General features: G+C 39.6%; 1 protein-coding gene across 3 annotated transcripts in view; it reads left to right on the top strand.

Moving 5' to 3' along the window:
* The first annotated feature begins 45 nt into the window (after positions 1-45).
* Positions 46-13,191, top strand: part of WDR3 (WD repeat domain 3) — a 34,248-nt gene continuing 21,102 nt past the window's right edge. Inside the window, exons 1-11 of one of the 3 annotated variants that reach the window (XM_081319851.1) lie at positions 46-162; positions 1,689-1,923; positions 3,797-4,006; positions 4,697-4,815; positions 5,340-5,418; positions 6,955-7,050; positions 8,047-8,157; positions 9,627-9,728; positions 10,058-10,155; positions 10,332-10,433; positions 12,159-12,389. In XM_081319851.1, the coding sequence (XP_081175977.1) occupies positions 1,753-1,923; positions 3,797-4,006; positions 4,697-4,815; positions 5,340-5,418; positions 6,955-7,050; positions 8,047-8,157; positions 9,627-9,728; positions 10,058-10,155; positions 10,332-10,433; positions 12,159-12,389 (1,319 nt within the window). In that variant the 5' untranslated portion in view covers positions 46-162; positions 1,689-1,752. Of the gene's footprint in view, positions 163-1,133; positions 1,353-1,688; positions 1,924-3,796; positions 4,007-4,696; positions 4,816-5,339; positions 5,419-6,954; positions 7,051-8,046; positions 8,158-9,626; positions 9,729-10,057; positions 10,156-10,331; positions 10,434-12,158; positions 12,390-13,191 lie in introns of those variants that run through there. The other 2 variants (XM_081319852.1, XM_081319853.1) reach the window with 2 other exon arrangements.

Below are 13,191 nucleotides of genomic sequence, written 5' to 3'. Positions count from 1 at the left end.
GTAGTATCCGAGTCCCCAAACCCAGGTTTACGTCGGAGATGCGAGAAAAGATCGAGAATGGGAGAAGAACGAAAAGAAGGCGAGCGGCTGCTATCGGTCGTTCCAGTCGCTGTCCGGCCTGGCAGAGGCCTCCAAAGACGCCAAACCAGCCAGCTGAGCTTTGTACGACAGGGGCGGCGGGTCAACTTCTTGGCCGAGAAACACCTGCCTTTGCTACCAGCGCGCCTTGTGGGTTTTGGGGTGGGGCTTAACAATTGCCGGGACCGCCCGGGTCCCTCTCGCAAACTGGGGAGGAGGCTAGAAGTTGGAGCGTCTATAAAGTTAGACGGTAGACCGCTTTAAAGGCTTGGCTATTGCGAAAGTGTCCCGTTCACTGCGGCTCTCGCTATATGCATAGGGATCAGGATTTCTCTGACATGACAGCTTCAAGAAATATGGACTTCAACTCCCAGAATCCCCCAGCTTCCGTGTTGGCTGGAGAATTCTAGGAGTTGAAGTCCACCCTTCTTATTAAAGTTGGCAAAGAGAAATACAGATATGGATCGTAACAGATATGGATCGTATTAACTGCCGTTTGATTTTGGGATTTTGCTTTTATTGTGGATGGATCCCGAAGGAAGGAGTACGCTATAAATAGCAACTTTTTGTTTTGTTTTTCAATGTTTGCTTAATTAGTCTTATCTACTAATCATTTTTGGAATTGGTTTGAAATCGGAATTGAGAGGGAGAGCAGAAGGCAACTTTTACATCGTTGTTGGTCCTAAAGGTATACTGAGTCATGACACTTGGGCAGTCCCACTTAACTGATCTCCACCTCAGGCTTCTTAAAACTGTCCCCAGCCCAATCCCAATAAGCAGGCATATACATAGAATGAAGGCTATTGCTAAGCACGTTGATTTGTGCTTCTTAGATTGTAAGCCGCCCTGAGTCTTCGGAGAAGGGCGGGATATTGTTGTTGTTGTTGTTAGTTGCGAAGTCGTGTCCGACCCATCGCGACCCTATGGACAACGTTCCTCCAGGCCTTCCTGTCCTCTCTACCATCTTCTGGGGTCCATTTAAGCTCACGCCTACTGCTTCAGGGCGGGATATAAATGGGATAAAAAAAATATTTGAGCGAGGCGTTACATTTGGTATGCTTGTAGTTGGGAGTGGGCAGAGTTGTTCACTGTGCTTTAAGCGAGCTACGATTGGCGTTTGAAACTCGAGAGTTCAATCCGGTAGTGAGATGAGTCTCTCTAAATTTTCATAGCTCCATCTTCTGTTTGTCCTCGTCCCGCCTCTTCCGGTTCCTCTCCTAAGCATGCTGGGATGGCAGGCTACTGTTTTATCCCTTCTACACGTGCAGCGGCTGGTGGGTGATAGTACATTTAATTTTTCTGGCGCGTTTGGGAGCCCCTTTCCTCCCCTTTCTAATGCAGTGATAACGGTCGTCATCCTCGTGTTGTCTTCGGAGTTGATTGACAGAGAAACTGAGCTGGCCTCTCCAGCCAATTTCAGTGGCTGAGTCCAATCTACAATTCGGTCCTTTCTGATAAAAATCCAACAACCGCCGAGTCAAAAAGAGCTCTGCAGAAGCAGAAGTGTACTCTGCAAAATACCAGAAATTGCAGCGTTTTCTGAGTTAGGTTTTAGAAGTAGAAGAGTGGTGATGGCTGGCTAAAAGGTAATGTGTTTTTTTTATGTCTAGCATTGCTTCGGAAATAATGTTCTACTAGCCTGATTTGGAATTTGCAAAAATCTGAAGCCTTCCCATGGGTCTCACCAAGCAATATTTGCGGTATGCGGACACTGCCCTCTTTGGAGTGATTGCCAGCCAGAAAGGCAATATTGCCTATGTGACCCTGCGTGGTGAGAAAGGTCGCTATGTTGCAGTGCCAGCCTGTGAACATGTTTTTCTCTGGGATACAAGGAAAGGAGAAAAGGTAAGCACAAAGACATGCTCATTATGTACATAGTGGGATTTTGTTCTTGATGCTTTTGTGTTTAAAAGATTAAACAAAGGCGCTGTGGTGTAAATGAAGGTTTATTTAAAATTATTGTTACAATCACTGATATTTGAGGGAGTCAGAAAAACATAAGTAGCCCTCTTTTAATGATTACCTCGTTTAGGAACTGTGATGGTGATGAAGAAATAACTTTGACTATCTCCACATTTACAACATTCACAGATCTGTAAAACAACAAAAAAAGATGAAATAAAGTATAGGTATATATTATAGATACGGTCACAGTTTCACTTAGGGACAGCTTCACTTGACAATCAAGTAGCCAGTCCCAATTGTGATTGCTAAACAAAGACTACATGTATGTTGTTATTAGTATTATAAGTAGAAACTCAGAGCTGTGAACATACCTAATACTCCTCCCCCTTGTTTTCCTTACAGCAATAACCCTGTGAAGTGGGTTGGGCCAAGAGAGAGAGAGATTGGCCTAAAGTTACCCAGATGGCTTTTGTGCTTAAGGGAAGCCTCACAATCTTTTATGGCCAGCACCTTAATCATAAATAATATGCATTGTTAAGAAAAAGTTACCGTTCCACATTTTTTGCTAAAAGTTATGGAATAGTTGTAATTACTGTTAGTAATTACTTCTGTTTATATGTATAGTTATTCTCCAAATATGCAGCTTTACTCTATAAACAAAGCAGTCTGTTTATAAGAGAAGAGTATTGTCAACTTAGGGCAATGATGGCGAACCTTTTAGAGACTGAGTGCCAAAACTGCAAAACCCACTTATGTATCGTTGGGTGCCAGGTGGGCGTGGCCCATTGGGTGGGCGTGGCTGCGGGGGTAATGGCAGACTGGGTGGGACTAAAAAGGTCAATCAATCCCAACTTTGCAAAATCTTTTTTTTCCCGTGAGAAGTTGAAATTGATTGATTGAACCTTTTTTTTTTGCACACAGCGATGGAGGCCTAAAGCAAAAAGGGTTTGCAAAACCCAGCTGAAGCCCCAGGACTGGGGCAACAGTGCACGTGCCCACAGAGAGGGCTCTGCGTGCCACAGGTTTGCCACCACAGACTTAGGGGAACTTTAAGATTTACATGTATAAAATCTTTAGGAAAAACTATCCTTTAATTAAAGGGACGCGGTGGCTCAGTGGGTTAGGACGCTGAGCTTGTCAATCAGAAGGTCGGCAGTTTGGCGGGTCAAATCCCGAGTGCCGTGTAACAGAGTGAGCGCCTGTTACTCGTCCCAGCTTCTGCCAACCTAGCAGTTCGAAAGCACGTAAAAATTCAAGTAGAAAAATAGGGACCACTACGGTGGGAAGGTAACAGCGTTCCGTACGCCTTTGGCGTCTAGTCATGCCGGCCACATGACCACGGAGACGTCCTCGGACAAGCTCTGGCTCTTCGGCTTTGAAACAGAGATGAGCACCGGCCCCTAGAGTTGGAAATGACTAGCACGCATGTGCAGGGGAACCTTTACCTTTACCCTTTAATTATTTATACACACACACACACGTATATTGAGAAAGAGTACATGTTAATAGGACAATATGGGGGGGAAAATAAGAGGGTGAATGAAAAAAGTAAAATTCTGATAAATTCAACATGCCAATTTTTTTAAAAAAAAAATCAAAATATTGCAGCTGTCCCTTTTTTTCTAATAAAAACAACCAAAGTTTCAGTATTGGAATAATAGAGCAGTGAGTCTTGTTTCTATGCTAGATTCCATTTGTCATTACTCTATGCTTTTCAACAGAAATATATAAAATGACATATTTCCTCAAATCAGCCATGTATTTACTGATTGATGCTTTCTTCTGAATCTTATACCATTCCTTTGCTTTGCAGATTCTCATTTTTCAGGGTCCCAAACAGGAAGTCACTGCCCTCTGCCCATCCCCAGATGGTTTGCATTTGGTCGTTGGATATGGGGATGGTTCAATCTGTTTGTTCAATCTCTTAAGTGGTGAAAAAACTGTCACATTCAATGGCCATACAGCTGCTGTTACAGTCTTGAAATTTGATGAGCTGGGAGGATGTTTGGCATCAGGATCAAAGGTGAGAATTATTTTTTTTAGAAGCTGATTTATAATAGATGCAAATGAAATATATGATTGAGGCTCAGTGCAAAGTAATTGGAGATATATGGAATGAATTTGTGTGAGATAGATTTTAGGTCCCTATTTTTTAGGGGTTTAGGAAAAGGAGGGAGAGAAATAAGGGGGATGATGAAAACAGGTAGGTGTAACAGAATGGAATATATGATTTTGTTTCTATGACTGATCAACTACATAATTTTTGGTAGTTCCCAACTAAGATATGGAAGCTAATGAACCTTTTTTAAAAAAATTAATGCAGAGATTGAAGTTCCACGAATATGGTTCTACTTCACTGTACCTATTAGTTTTCTAAGTATTTAGTATTTATATTGAGAGTAGTAGCATGTTAACACATGACAAGGTGTCTGCTGAGTTTTTGTGCTTGTCACCAATCTATTTCTGCTTTATTCTGTTCATTTTGGGACCTGTGATTTTCTGATTAGACTATCCATTCACCTGAAACATGAAATGAGGGAAAGATAAGGGAAGATGAATGTCTTTTCTTGCATACCAACTAATATTGAAATTAAACAACTATGCTTGGGATTGGAGAAATAGAAAATATATTGGGCGCTTGGGTAAAGGGGTGAGTTTACTCTGTTCATTGCCAGGAAAATAACATGTTGAGCCATTTAATTTTTTTTTCTAGGACACAGATATCATAATTTGGGATGTGATCAATGAGAGTGGTTTGTACCGGTTGAAAGGCCACAAGGATGCAATTACACAGCTATTGTTCTTCAAAACAAGAAATATATTGATTTCTAGGTAATTGTTTTCTACATATACATATAACTATCTCCCCCTTCCAAATCTCATACTAAGTACTGCAATTTTACTTAAGTTCAAAAAATTTGCTAGGAATTAAGGAAAAAAGTTAACCCTGAAAATTAATGATTATTTATTGGGTCAGTTGTATTGTTTGCATTGGAGACAGTTGACTCAGTGTTACTACCTCAAATAAGATGTTCTTGCATTAATTCACCAAATCTGTGAATAAATTGAAGGAAACTTTAATTTTTTTCTTTTATTCCATTGAGATTAACCTGTAATTTATCCTATGTGAAATATGCATAGATATTTCCTTTTTGAAAATTAAGGATATTAGGAAAGAATAGTCTACATATTCAAATGACTGTAATAATTGAAATAATGCATTGTCTGGAGAACTTACAATCTATAGGTTTTAATTCTGTTTGTGTATATGTTATATATGCTACAGAATGGGGTAACTTTCTGATCTCATGTTGCAATATTTTCAGTATTATTTATGAGGCCACATTTTCTTGCAGTGGAAAAGATACTCTAGTAAAATGGTGGGACCTGGATACTCAGCACTGTTTTAAAACATTGGTTGGGCATCGCTCTGAAGTAAGTAGAATGCAGATGTGCAGGTGAGAATAGTAGGAAGAAAAAAATAATGCTTTTTCAAAGTACAGGTAGTCTATGACATGTTATGACAAGGTTATGATGCTCATAAAATAGATTGGTCATGTGACCAGTCTGATTTTATGACCTTTTTGTTGTTGAAAAACACCATAATCTTTAGGTGAACCAATTGTTTTGCCACAAACTGAAAGTTAAGTGCCAATTTTCAGCAAAAATGCAGTAACCTGAGTGTGGGATACTGCAAATGGTCATAAATTGTGGCCTTGTTGCTGAGCACCCAAAGTTCAGTTACATAACCATGGAAGAACCCCAGTCATCAAAACTTTGAATCCAGGTTATCAGTAATAGTAATAGTAATAATAATAATAATAATAATAATAACAATAATTAATAATAATAATAATAATAATAATAATAATAATAATAATAATAATAATTTTATTTATATACCGCCCTTCTCCCGAAGGACTCAGGGCGGTGAACAGGGCAGATATATAAAAAATACAAAAATACAAAAGTTAAAAGAAAATTAAACATATGCCCAACTAAAACAATAAATACATATATTAAAAAATGACAATAAAAACCCAACCCATCCCCCATCAGGCCAGGCCGGCTTGTTCAAATAAGAATGTCTTCAAATCGCGCCGGAAGGAGCGACGGTCGGGCGCCATCCGGAGCTCAACCGGCAACCGATTCCATAGCTCCAGGGCGCCCACAGAGAAGGCCCTCCCCCTGGGGGCCACCAATCGACATTCTCTGATCGGTGGCACCCTAAGGAGGCCCTCTCTGTGGGAGCGCACAGGGCGGAGGGAAGTTGGGAAGTGATCCCTGAGGTACTCCGGACCCATGCCATGTAGGGCCTTAAACACCATTACCAGTACCTTGAATCTCACCCGGAAGACAACTGGGAGCCAATGCAGCTCACGGAGCAGAGGTGTAACATGGGAGTATCGGGAGACTCCCAACACAACACTCGCGGCTGCATTCTGTACCAGTTGGAGCCTCCGAGTGGTCCTCAAGGGCAGCCCCATGTAGAGAGCGTTGCAGTAGTCCAGACTGCAGCCCAGTAGCCCAGTGGTAGGTTCATTGGAACTTTGAATGCTTGCTAAGCAACCAGTCGTAAGTCGAGGACTACTTGTATAGGTAGCTCTCACAGAATACTCTTTTAGTGATAATATCACAGTGATTTTTTTTTCCACTTTATGTGCCTTTTTCATAAGGGACTATTTTTACAGGCTAGGGTGAATTTGTAGAATGTTATTCTGAATTGCCTACGATACGGGTAAGAAGAGTATCTTATATGCAAATAACTTTCACTGATTAAAGTAAAATAGCATATCATGGTAAGCCCGAATCTTATCTTAAGGGACCATTATTATCTTTTTGTCTTTGGGTTGTCTGGCAGAGAAAATGAATCTTACCGAAATGATGGAGGTAGATTTACTTTTCAGTTCTTCTCTGAAGAACCAACTACGGTATTAAAATAAGCAGTGCCTTTGGTGTGCTCTTCCTTAGGTTTGGGGGTTAGTTTTGGTTTCTGAAGAAAGACTTCTTATTACTGGGTCTGCTGACAGTGAACTGAGAGCTTGGAACGTCACGTATTCCCAGGAGGTAAGTTCTTGATGTTTCTACTGCTTGACCTTATTTGTATGATTATTCACATTAAAGCTATTGTACATTATTTTTAGAGTCTTCAGTACTGAATGTGTAAAATCAAAATATAAAAAAAAGCAAATGGGGTCAAATAATATTCCTTTGTACCGCTATTGTGCTTAGAGCAATTTATTTTATGCCTCTTGATAATTTTGAACACAGAGATGTCTAATGTTGGCCCAGTGAGGAAAAGAGTCATTCACTTATCCTTGGTGAAATTTCCTTATCTAAACAGAAACAGAATGACCACAAGTGGCCAAAAAAGCGGTGGCAGCGAGAGCGATTTCCAACTTTCTGTCTGTTTCCCCCTTGACTTTGTTTGTGGGAAACTGGCACGGAGCATCAGAAATCACAATTACATGATCGAAGCAGTGCTATAGCTGTGTGAAAATCCTTGAAATGTCAGTTACACAGGAGTAATGAGTGCCGGATTTTGTATGCATTCTTTTAAGTTTGCAGATTTGTGGTACCTGGATTCAAAAGGTTTTGCCCTACAACGTACCATTTGGGCTAATTGAAGGTGACAGACAAAGCTTTAATAGTATATAGATGGAAATGAACTTGCTTCTTTTACTACGTGTATTGCAAGGAATCAACTTGAGTTATGAAGCCATTTATTTTTCCGGGAGATACTGCAGCTGATTGTTTCATATCACATGGTTCCCTTAATTTAAAATAAATCATCTTGTAGAAGCAGTATATTGGTAGAGACAAATTTTCATTGTCACCTCTTTTGTAACTTTTGTAGTCCCTGGCTCTAATACACAGCTTTGATGGATTTGTTATTTTACTTACAAAGCAGTTGCTTTTACTTTGGCTTTATGTCTAAACCTGCTATATACTTGAGATGCTTAATAAACAAAGAAATGATTTGTCTGCAGGAAAGAAAAAAACTTTAAAAGTGATCCTCTCCTTTTAGCCAAGGTCTCTTACTGTTTTGGGTGCACTTCATAGGACCAAGACTCCAGTGAGCCTGAAAACAAGAGAAACAAAGGACACATTCAGAGCTTGGAAGAATCTTCTGAAGATGATAAAGCAGATGCCCAAGATGAGGGCCAAAATGAGGTAGCTTTTTAATGTATACTCACCAGTAGTACATAATTTACCATATTGAAAATGCATAAAATGCTTCCATCTGAAGCAAATAGACAGGATAGGTGCTTCCAATTTAAGCAGATTTTCCATATTAGTGCTATCCTAGTTTCAAATACAGTTAGTGAATAATATTTTGAAGGGCGCAAAGTCATATTTTTTACAACCTTATTGGATGCACATGGTTCATAGATAATGCTGAGCCATAATGTGGCTTGTTAGTGGTGAAGAAATCACTGTGTGCTGCTCATCTCTTAGTGGAGGGTTGGGGATCTAGAAAATATGTGTGTGTGTGTGTGTGTGTCCCTCTGTGTGTGTGTGTGTGTGTGTGTGTTATGTACATACATTCAGTGTCTTAACATCTCTTGCCCACACCTTTGTCTTTGCATCTCTGCCTGTATTCTCCATTAGGTCTTTCCCGCATTGTGGTTTGTGTAGGATCCTTCACTGAATGAAAGGGAATAGAGGAGAGTGAATAGGAATGAAAGAGAATCGGATACCGCAAGCTGATCCATTATTGGATTGGAAAGAGTGCCCTGTGGCAAGGAAAGAATCTCAGTGCCTGCACAGTCACCTTTGACCATTGCAAACACAACCAAGCAATTTCTGCCTGAGATCGGTCCCCCTTTCCTGCCATTGTAACATTTAGAAAGAGCCTTGGTGGCGCAGTGGGCTAATGCCTCCTTAAGTAACACCAGCTGCCTGCAATTAGTGCAGGTTCGCATCCCACCAGGCTCAAGGTTGACTCAGCCTTCCATCCTTCCGAGGTAGGTAAAATGAGGACCCAGATTGTTGGGGGCAATTAAGCTGACTTTGTAATAATGCCGCTTGGGGGTGTGTGTGAAAGCCCTAATAAGCAGGCATATACATAGAATGAAGGCTACTGCTAAGCTTGTAAGCCGCCCTGAGTCTTCGGAGAAGGGCGGGATATAAATGGAATTAAAATAAAATAATTTAAAAAAAGCTTTGGAGAGAACAGATATCCTCTCCTTTTTGTGATGAATAAGAAAGGTGGGGAAAATGCCAGTTCAGCTTTTCAGACAGTTTAGCTCTGGTAGTTACCCAGATTCTTTTTTCCTGTCTTTTTTGTATTATGCCATTTTGGCTGAGCTAACCCATTTTTCTATGCTGTCCACCCTCTGTTAATTTTCTTTGATGATAACCCTGGGTTTTCTTTTCTTTTGACCCATTCACTGCTTTGTTTTCCTTCATGTTTGTCTATGGGTTTTTTCCAAGAAGGGCACTGAGAGCTGTAAAGTGATTGGACACCTTTGTTGGTCTAAAGCCACAGGCGAATTGTCACAGCAATATTGTCATTTTCAGTTGCTTGGATAGTAATAAATAATTGCTATTCAGTCCTCTGGGTTGCATGCATTTTATTGACTTCCTTGAAATTTTCAGACTATAATGGTTTAGTCCTCTTTTAATTGATTTTTTTTTAGGACACAATAAGGTGTGAGAAAGCTGGTTCCATCATGAGGGAAGGAAGGAATCGTGTTGTTGGTCTTGCTACTGATAGAACAGGGAGAATCCTTGCTTGCCATGTGAGTTGGGTAGCTTTTGGACCATATGGGAGTGTACTGCCAGACCTCTGGCCCTATTATTATTATTATTATTACATTTATATACCGCCCTTTCCCGGAGGACTCAGGGCGGTTTACAGGGTAATTAAAAACCAAAAATACAAAAGTTAAAAACCAAGTTTAAAAAAGATTAAATTTATCCCTGTACAAATAAAACCCCAATTAAAATAAATTAATCCTCAGCCTGGGCCAGAGAGCTCGAAGAGCCAGGTCTTCAGGCCCCGGCGGAATGAAAGAGATTTCCGGGTCAGCAAGTTTCTAATTTATTTTGGGTTTTTTCTTTCTTCAAGGGAACAGACTCTGTCCTGGAAATATTCTATATCCTCAGCAAGGAAGAAGTTCAGAAGAAGTTAGAGAAGAAAATGAGGAAAGCAAGGAAAAAAGCCAGGTGAATGCAATACACTAGCTATGCATGTCATTTTTTAATATTTTTCTGATACATACAAGAACTACATTACATATTATTTCAGAACAGTTATCCTTAAAATGATCAAATTAATGATTCAAGATACAACCTATTTATGTTAATATTTCTGATTCATGCAAAGGTTGTGTTTGTTCTAGGCAAAAGTCAAATGAAGAGGAAGAACTTGATATCAGTGTAGAGTGCGGTCTACAGGAAAAGATTCAACGTCTCATTAACATCAAAGCTTCTGCGAAAATCAAGTGGGTTTCAAGTACTAAGGATGATAAATATATTGTTTGTTTAAAGAGCAATCAAGTACTAAAAAAGCAGTAATATTGTACAATAGCTCAACTTTTTAAAGTGTCCTAAAACTAAACAAAAAGTTACAGATTGCTTCTAATATTGTCCCTTTTCATGATAGCACAACAAATTGATTCATGGGTCACTATATCAGATATGTCAAACAAGGCCCAGGGGCCAGATTTGGCCCGCGAAGCCATCCTGGAAACAGTGAGGGAACGGCCCCCACTGCCTTGGCCCTGGCCCAGAGACCCTCAGCTCTGTCCCACTCCTGCCCAGGCCCCCATAGGCACCCTTGATGCGAACGATGTAGAGCTGGCCACGCCCACCCAGTAGGCCATACACACTCTAGCCATGCCCACCCAGTGGGCCACGCCCACCCTGGCCATACCCACCCGGCCCCCTGAGGGCAACCGCAATGCTGATGCGGCCCTCAATGAAATTGAGTTTGACACCCCTGCTGTATATTATCGGGGTTGGATAGTCTCTGCTTCTCTTGTAATATAAGCCCAAACCTAGGACCCAAGTTAAAAAAATGTAATTAAATATTTTTTACAGTAAAGAGAGAACAAGAGAAGGAAAGCTTTTGTGTAATACAAAATGAACATAGTCAACTACACTCCTATTCTTTCTCCTCTGCTAAACTATTTCTGGTGAAGTGGGATTTGATGTAGCTTAACAGAGACATTCTCAAAAATAACAATGCACAAAGGATTGGGCCGTGTAATTAAATACTATTTTGGCTGCTAAATGCTGGAGATATATGATGAAAGTCAAAAGCAGAGACGTTGGTTAACCATAGGGAAAACAGACTGGGAGAAAGCTATAGTGGACTGTAGGTAGAGACTGAACTTTGTTGGAAACAAAGGCTACAACATTCTGTTGTTATTCCCTCTCTTCGTGACAGGATGGATGTCATTTTTCCTGTGATTATTTTCAGTAATGGCTTCTTTGAAGTCTTGTATACTTTTGCTCATGTAACTAGTGATACATTTATTTATTAAACAGACTTACATTTCTATATTTCTATGAATTATTCCTTTATATTTCAACTCACAGTGACTCCGGATGGCACACAACATTAAAACCCCACAGTTTAACATACACCTCAGCCATCTTTTCTTCTAGTGGCCAATTTTTCCAAAGATCAAGAGTTTTTTTCCATGGTTCTTACACTTGCAAAATATTTAACTTGAGCTTCATTATATTGTTTTCACTAAGCAGTCATTGTTATTATTCATCATTAGTACTTCCACTACTGTTGAATAATTTGTTCTTCTTTGGGTCAAGGTTTTCTCAAATATTGTCCCCAATATTTGAATGTTCCTTTGTTCAGTCATAAAGTATTTCAACAGGTAAATTATGTAGCCTTATATGTCTGTGTTTTTAAAAGCTGTTCTCAATTTTGGCGGATCTACACATTTGTGTAAGCCTTAGTATCATTTATAAAACAGAAATAAATATCTGGTGCTTCCTTGTCATAATCATTATCCATTGGATATTAACAATATGACTGTTGATTTTGGCACGTATGTCTGCTAATTCTCATTTCATGTATTATTGAAGCTTGGATTGCAAATGAAGTTTATATTTATCTTTGTTGACTTCTTTTACATATTATTGCTCTTAATTCATCTAACATGACAATTACTGCTTTTTTAAACAATAGTATTTTATTGAAACAGATCTTTTGACTTGATGCTCAGTCCAAAAGGAGAATTGAAAGCCACCTTAATGCTCCAGAACAACATAATTGAATGCTACAACCTGAAGCCATCAGAGCAATCTCCCCAAGTTGTGCAGACATCAAAGATAAACATTGGAGGTCACCGTACTGATGTTAGAACAGTGTCATTTAGCTCCGATAACATTGCCATTCTCTCTGCTGCTGCAGAATCAGTTAAGATATGGAACAGGTATGAATCCTTTATAAACGGTGAAAGAAAACATGAGTTGCAATGCCTGTTTACATGGATTGTTAAACATCTCCAAGTGTGAATGTGGACTCTTAATATGGAATCTAGGAAAATGCATAAAATTTCTTTCATTGATCTCTTGGCATCTTTCTTATTTATAAAGCAGCTACAAGTGGAGCCCAGGACAGTTGTATAGACTGCTAAGCTAATTTCACATTAGCTTTCTAAGGATTACTATTTTGAGTTTTATTTTGAACTCTTTCATTTGCTATAAGTTGCAGGCTTGGGGGAAAGGCAGATAAACACTCTTTCAGGAAATGATGCGAAGAAAGAATGATGGGGAGAGAAAGTCATAAGTCCCTAATGACGGAATTCAAAATTTGTTTATGTTACTTCTCTCCTGTACACTAGACTGAGTTAATCAGTGAGGGTGAATTATGGTAACTCGTTGTAGACAGCAAGGCAGATTATATACCAAATAGTGTACTTTTAAACCAGGAGAGTCAGATTTACAGAGAATTCATCAATGGAGTTAGAAGTCTTTGTGTTGTTGGATCTTTCCTACAGTGAGTTGATGCAAAATTTCTGGGTCACTGCAGTGCTTTGTACAATGTGTAGTCAAATTGGGTTGTACGCTCAAGATATGATTGCCGGACTGGACAATTTTAAAATGAGATTATTCAGATCCTGGGATATGATTTTTAGTGGCTGCTCATCCTAATTTGCATGTTCCTTCTGAATCTGAGATTTTGTGACTCTGAAATTCAATTTCTGGAGGGCCCTTGAAAATTATTAAGATACA

The sequence above is a fragment of the Vipera berus genome (genome assembly GCF_964194415.1).
Source record: "Vipera berus genome assembly, chromosome: 2".
NCBI lineage: Eukaryota > Metazoa > Chordata > Lepidosauria > Squamata > Viperidae > Vipera > Vipera berus.
The sequence above is the reverse complement of the archived record's forward strand: the minus strand, read 5'-3'. Positions and strand labels throughout refer to the sequence as shown.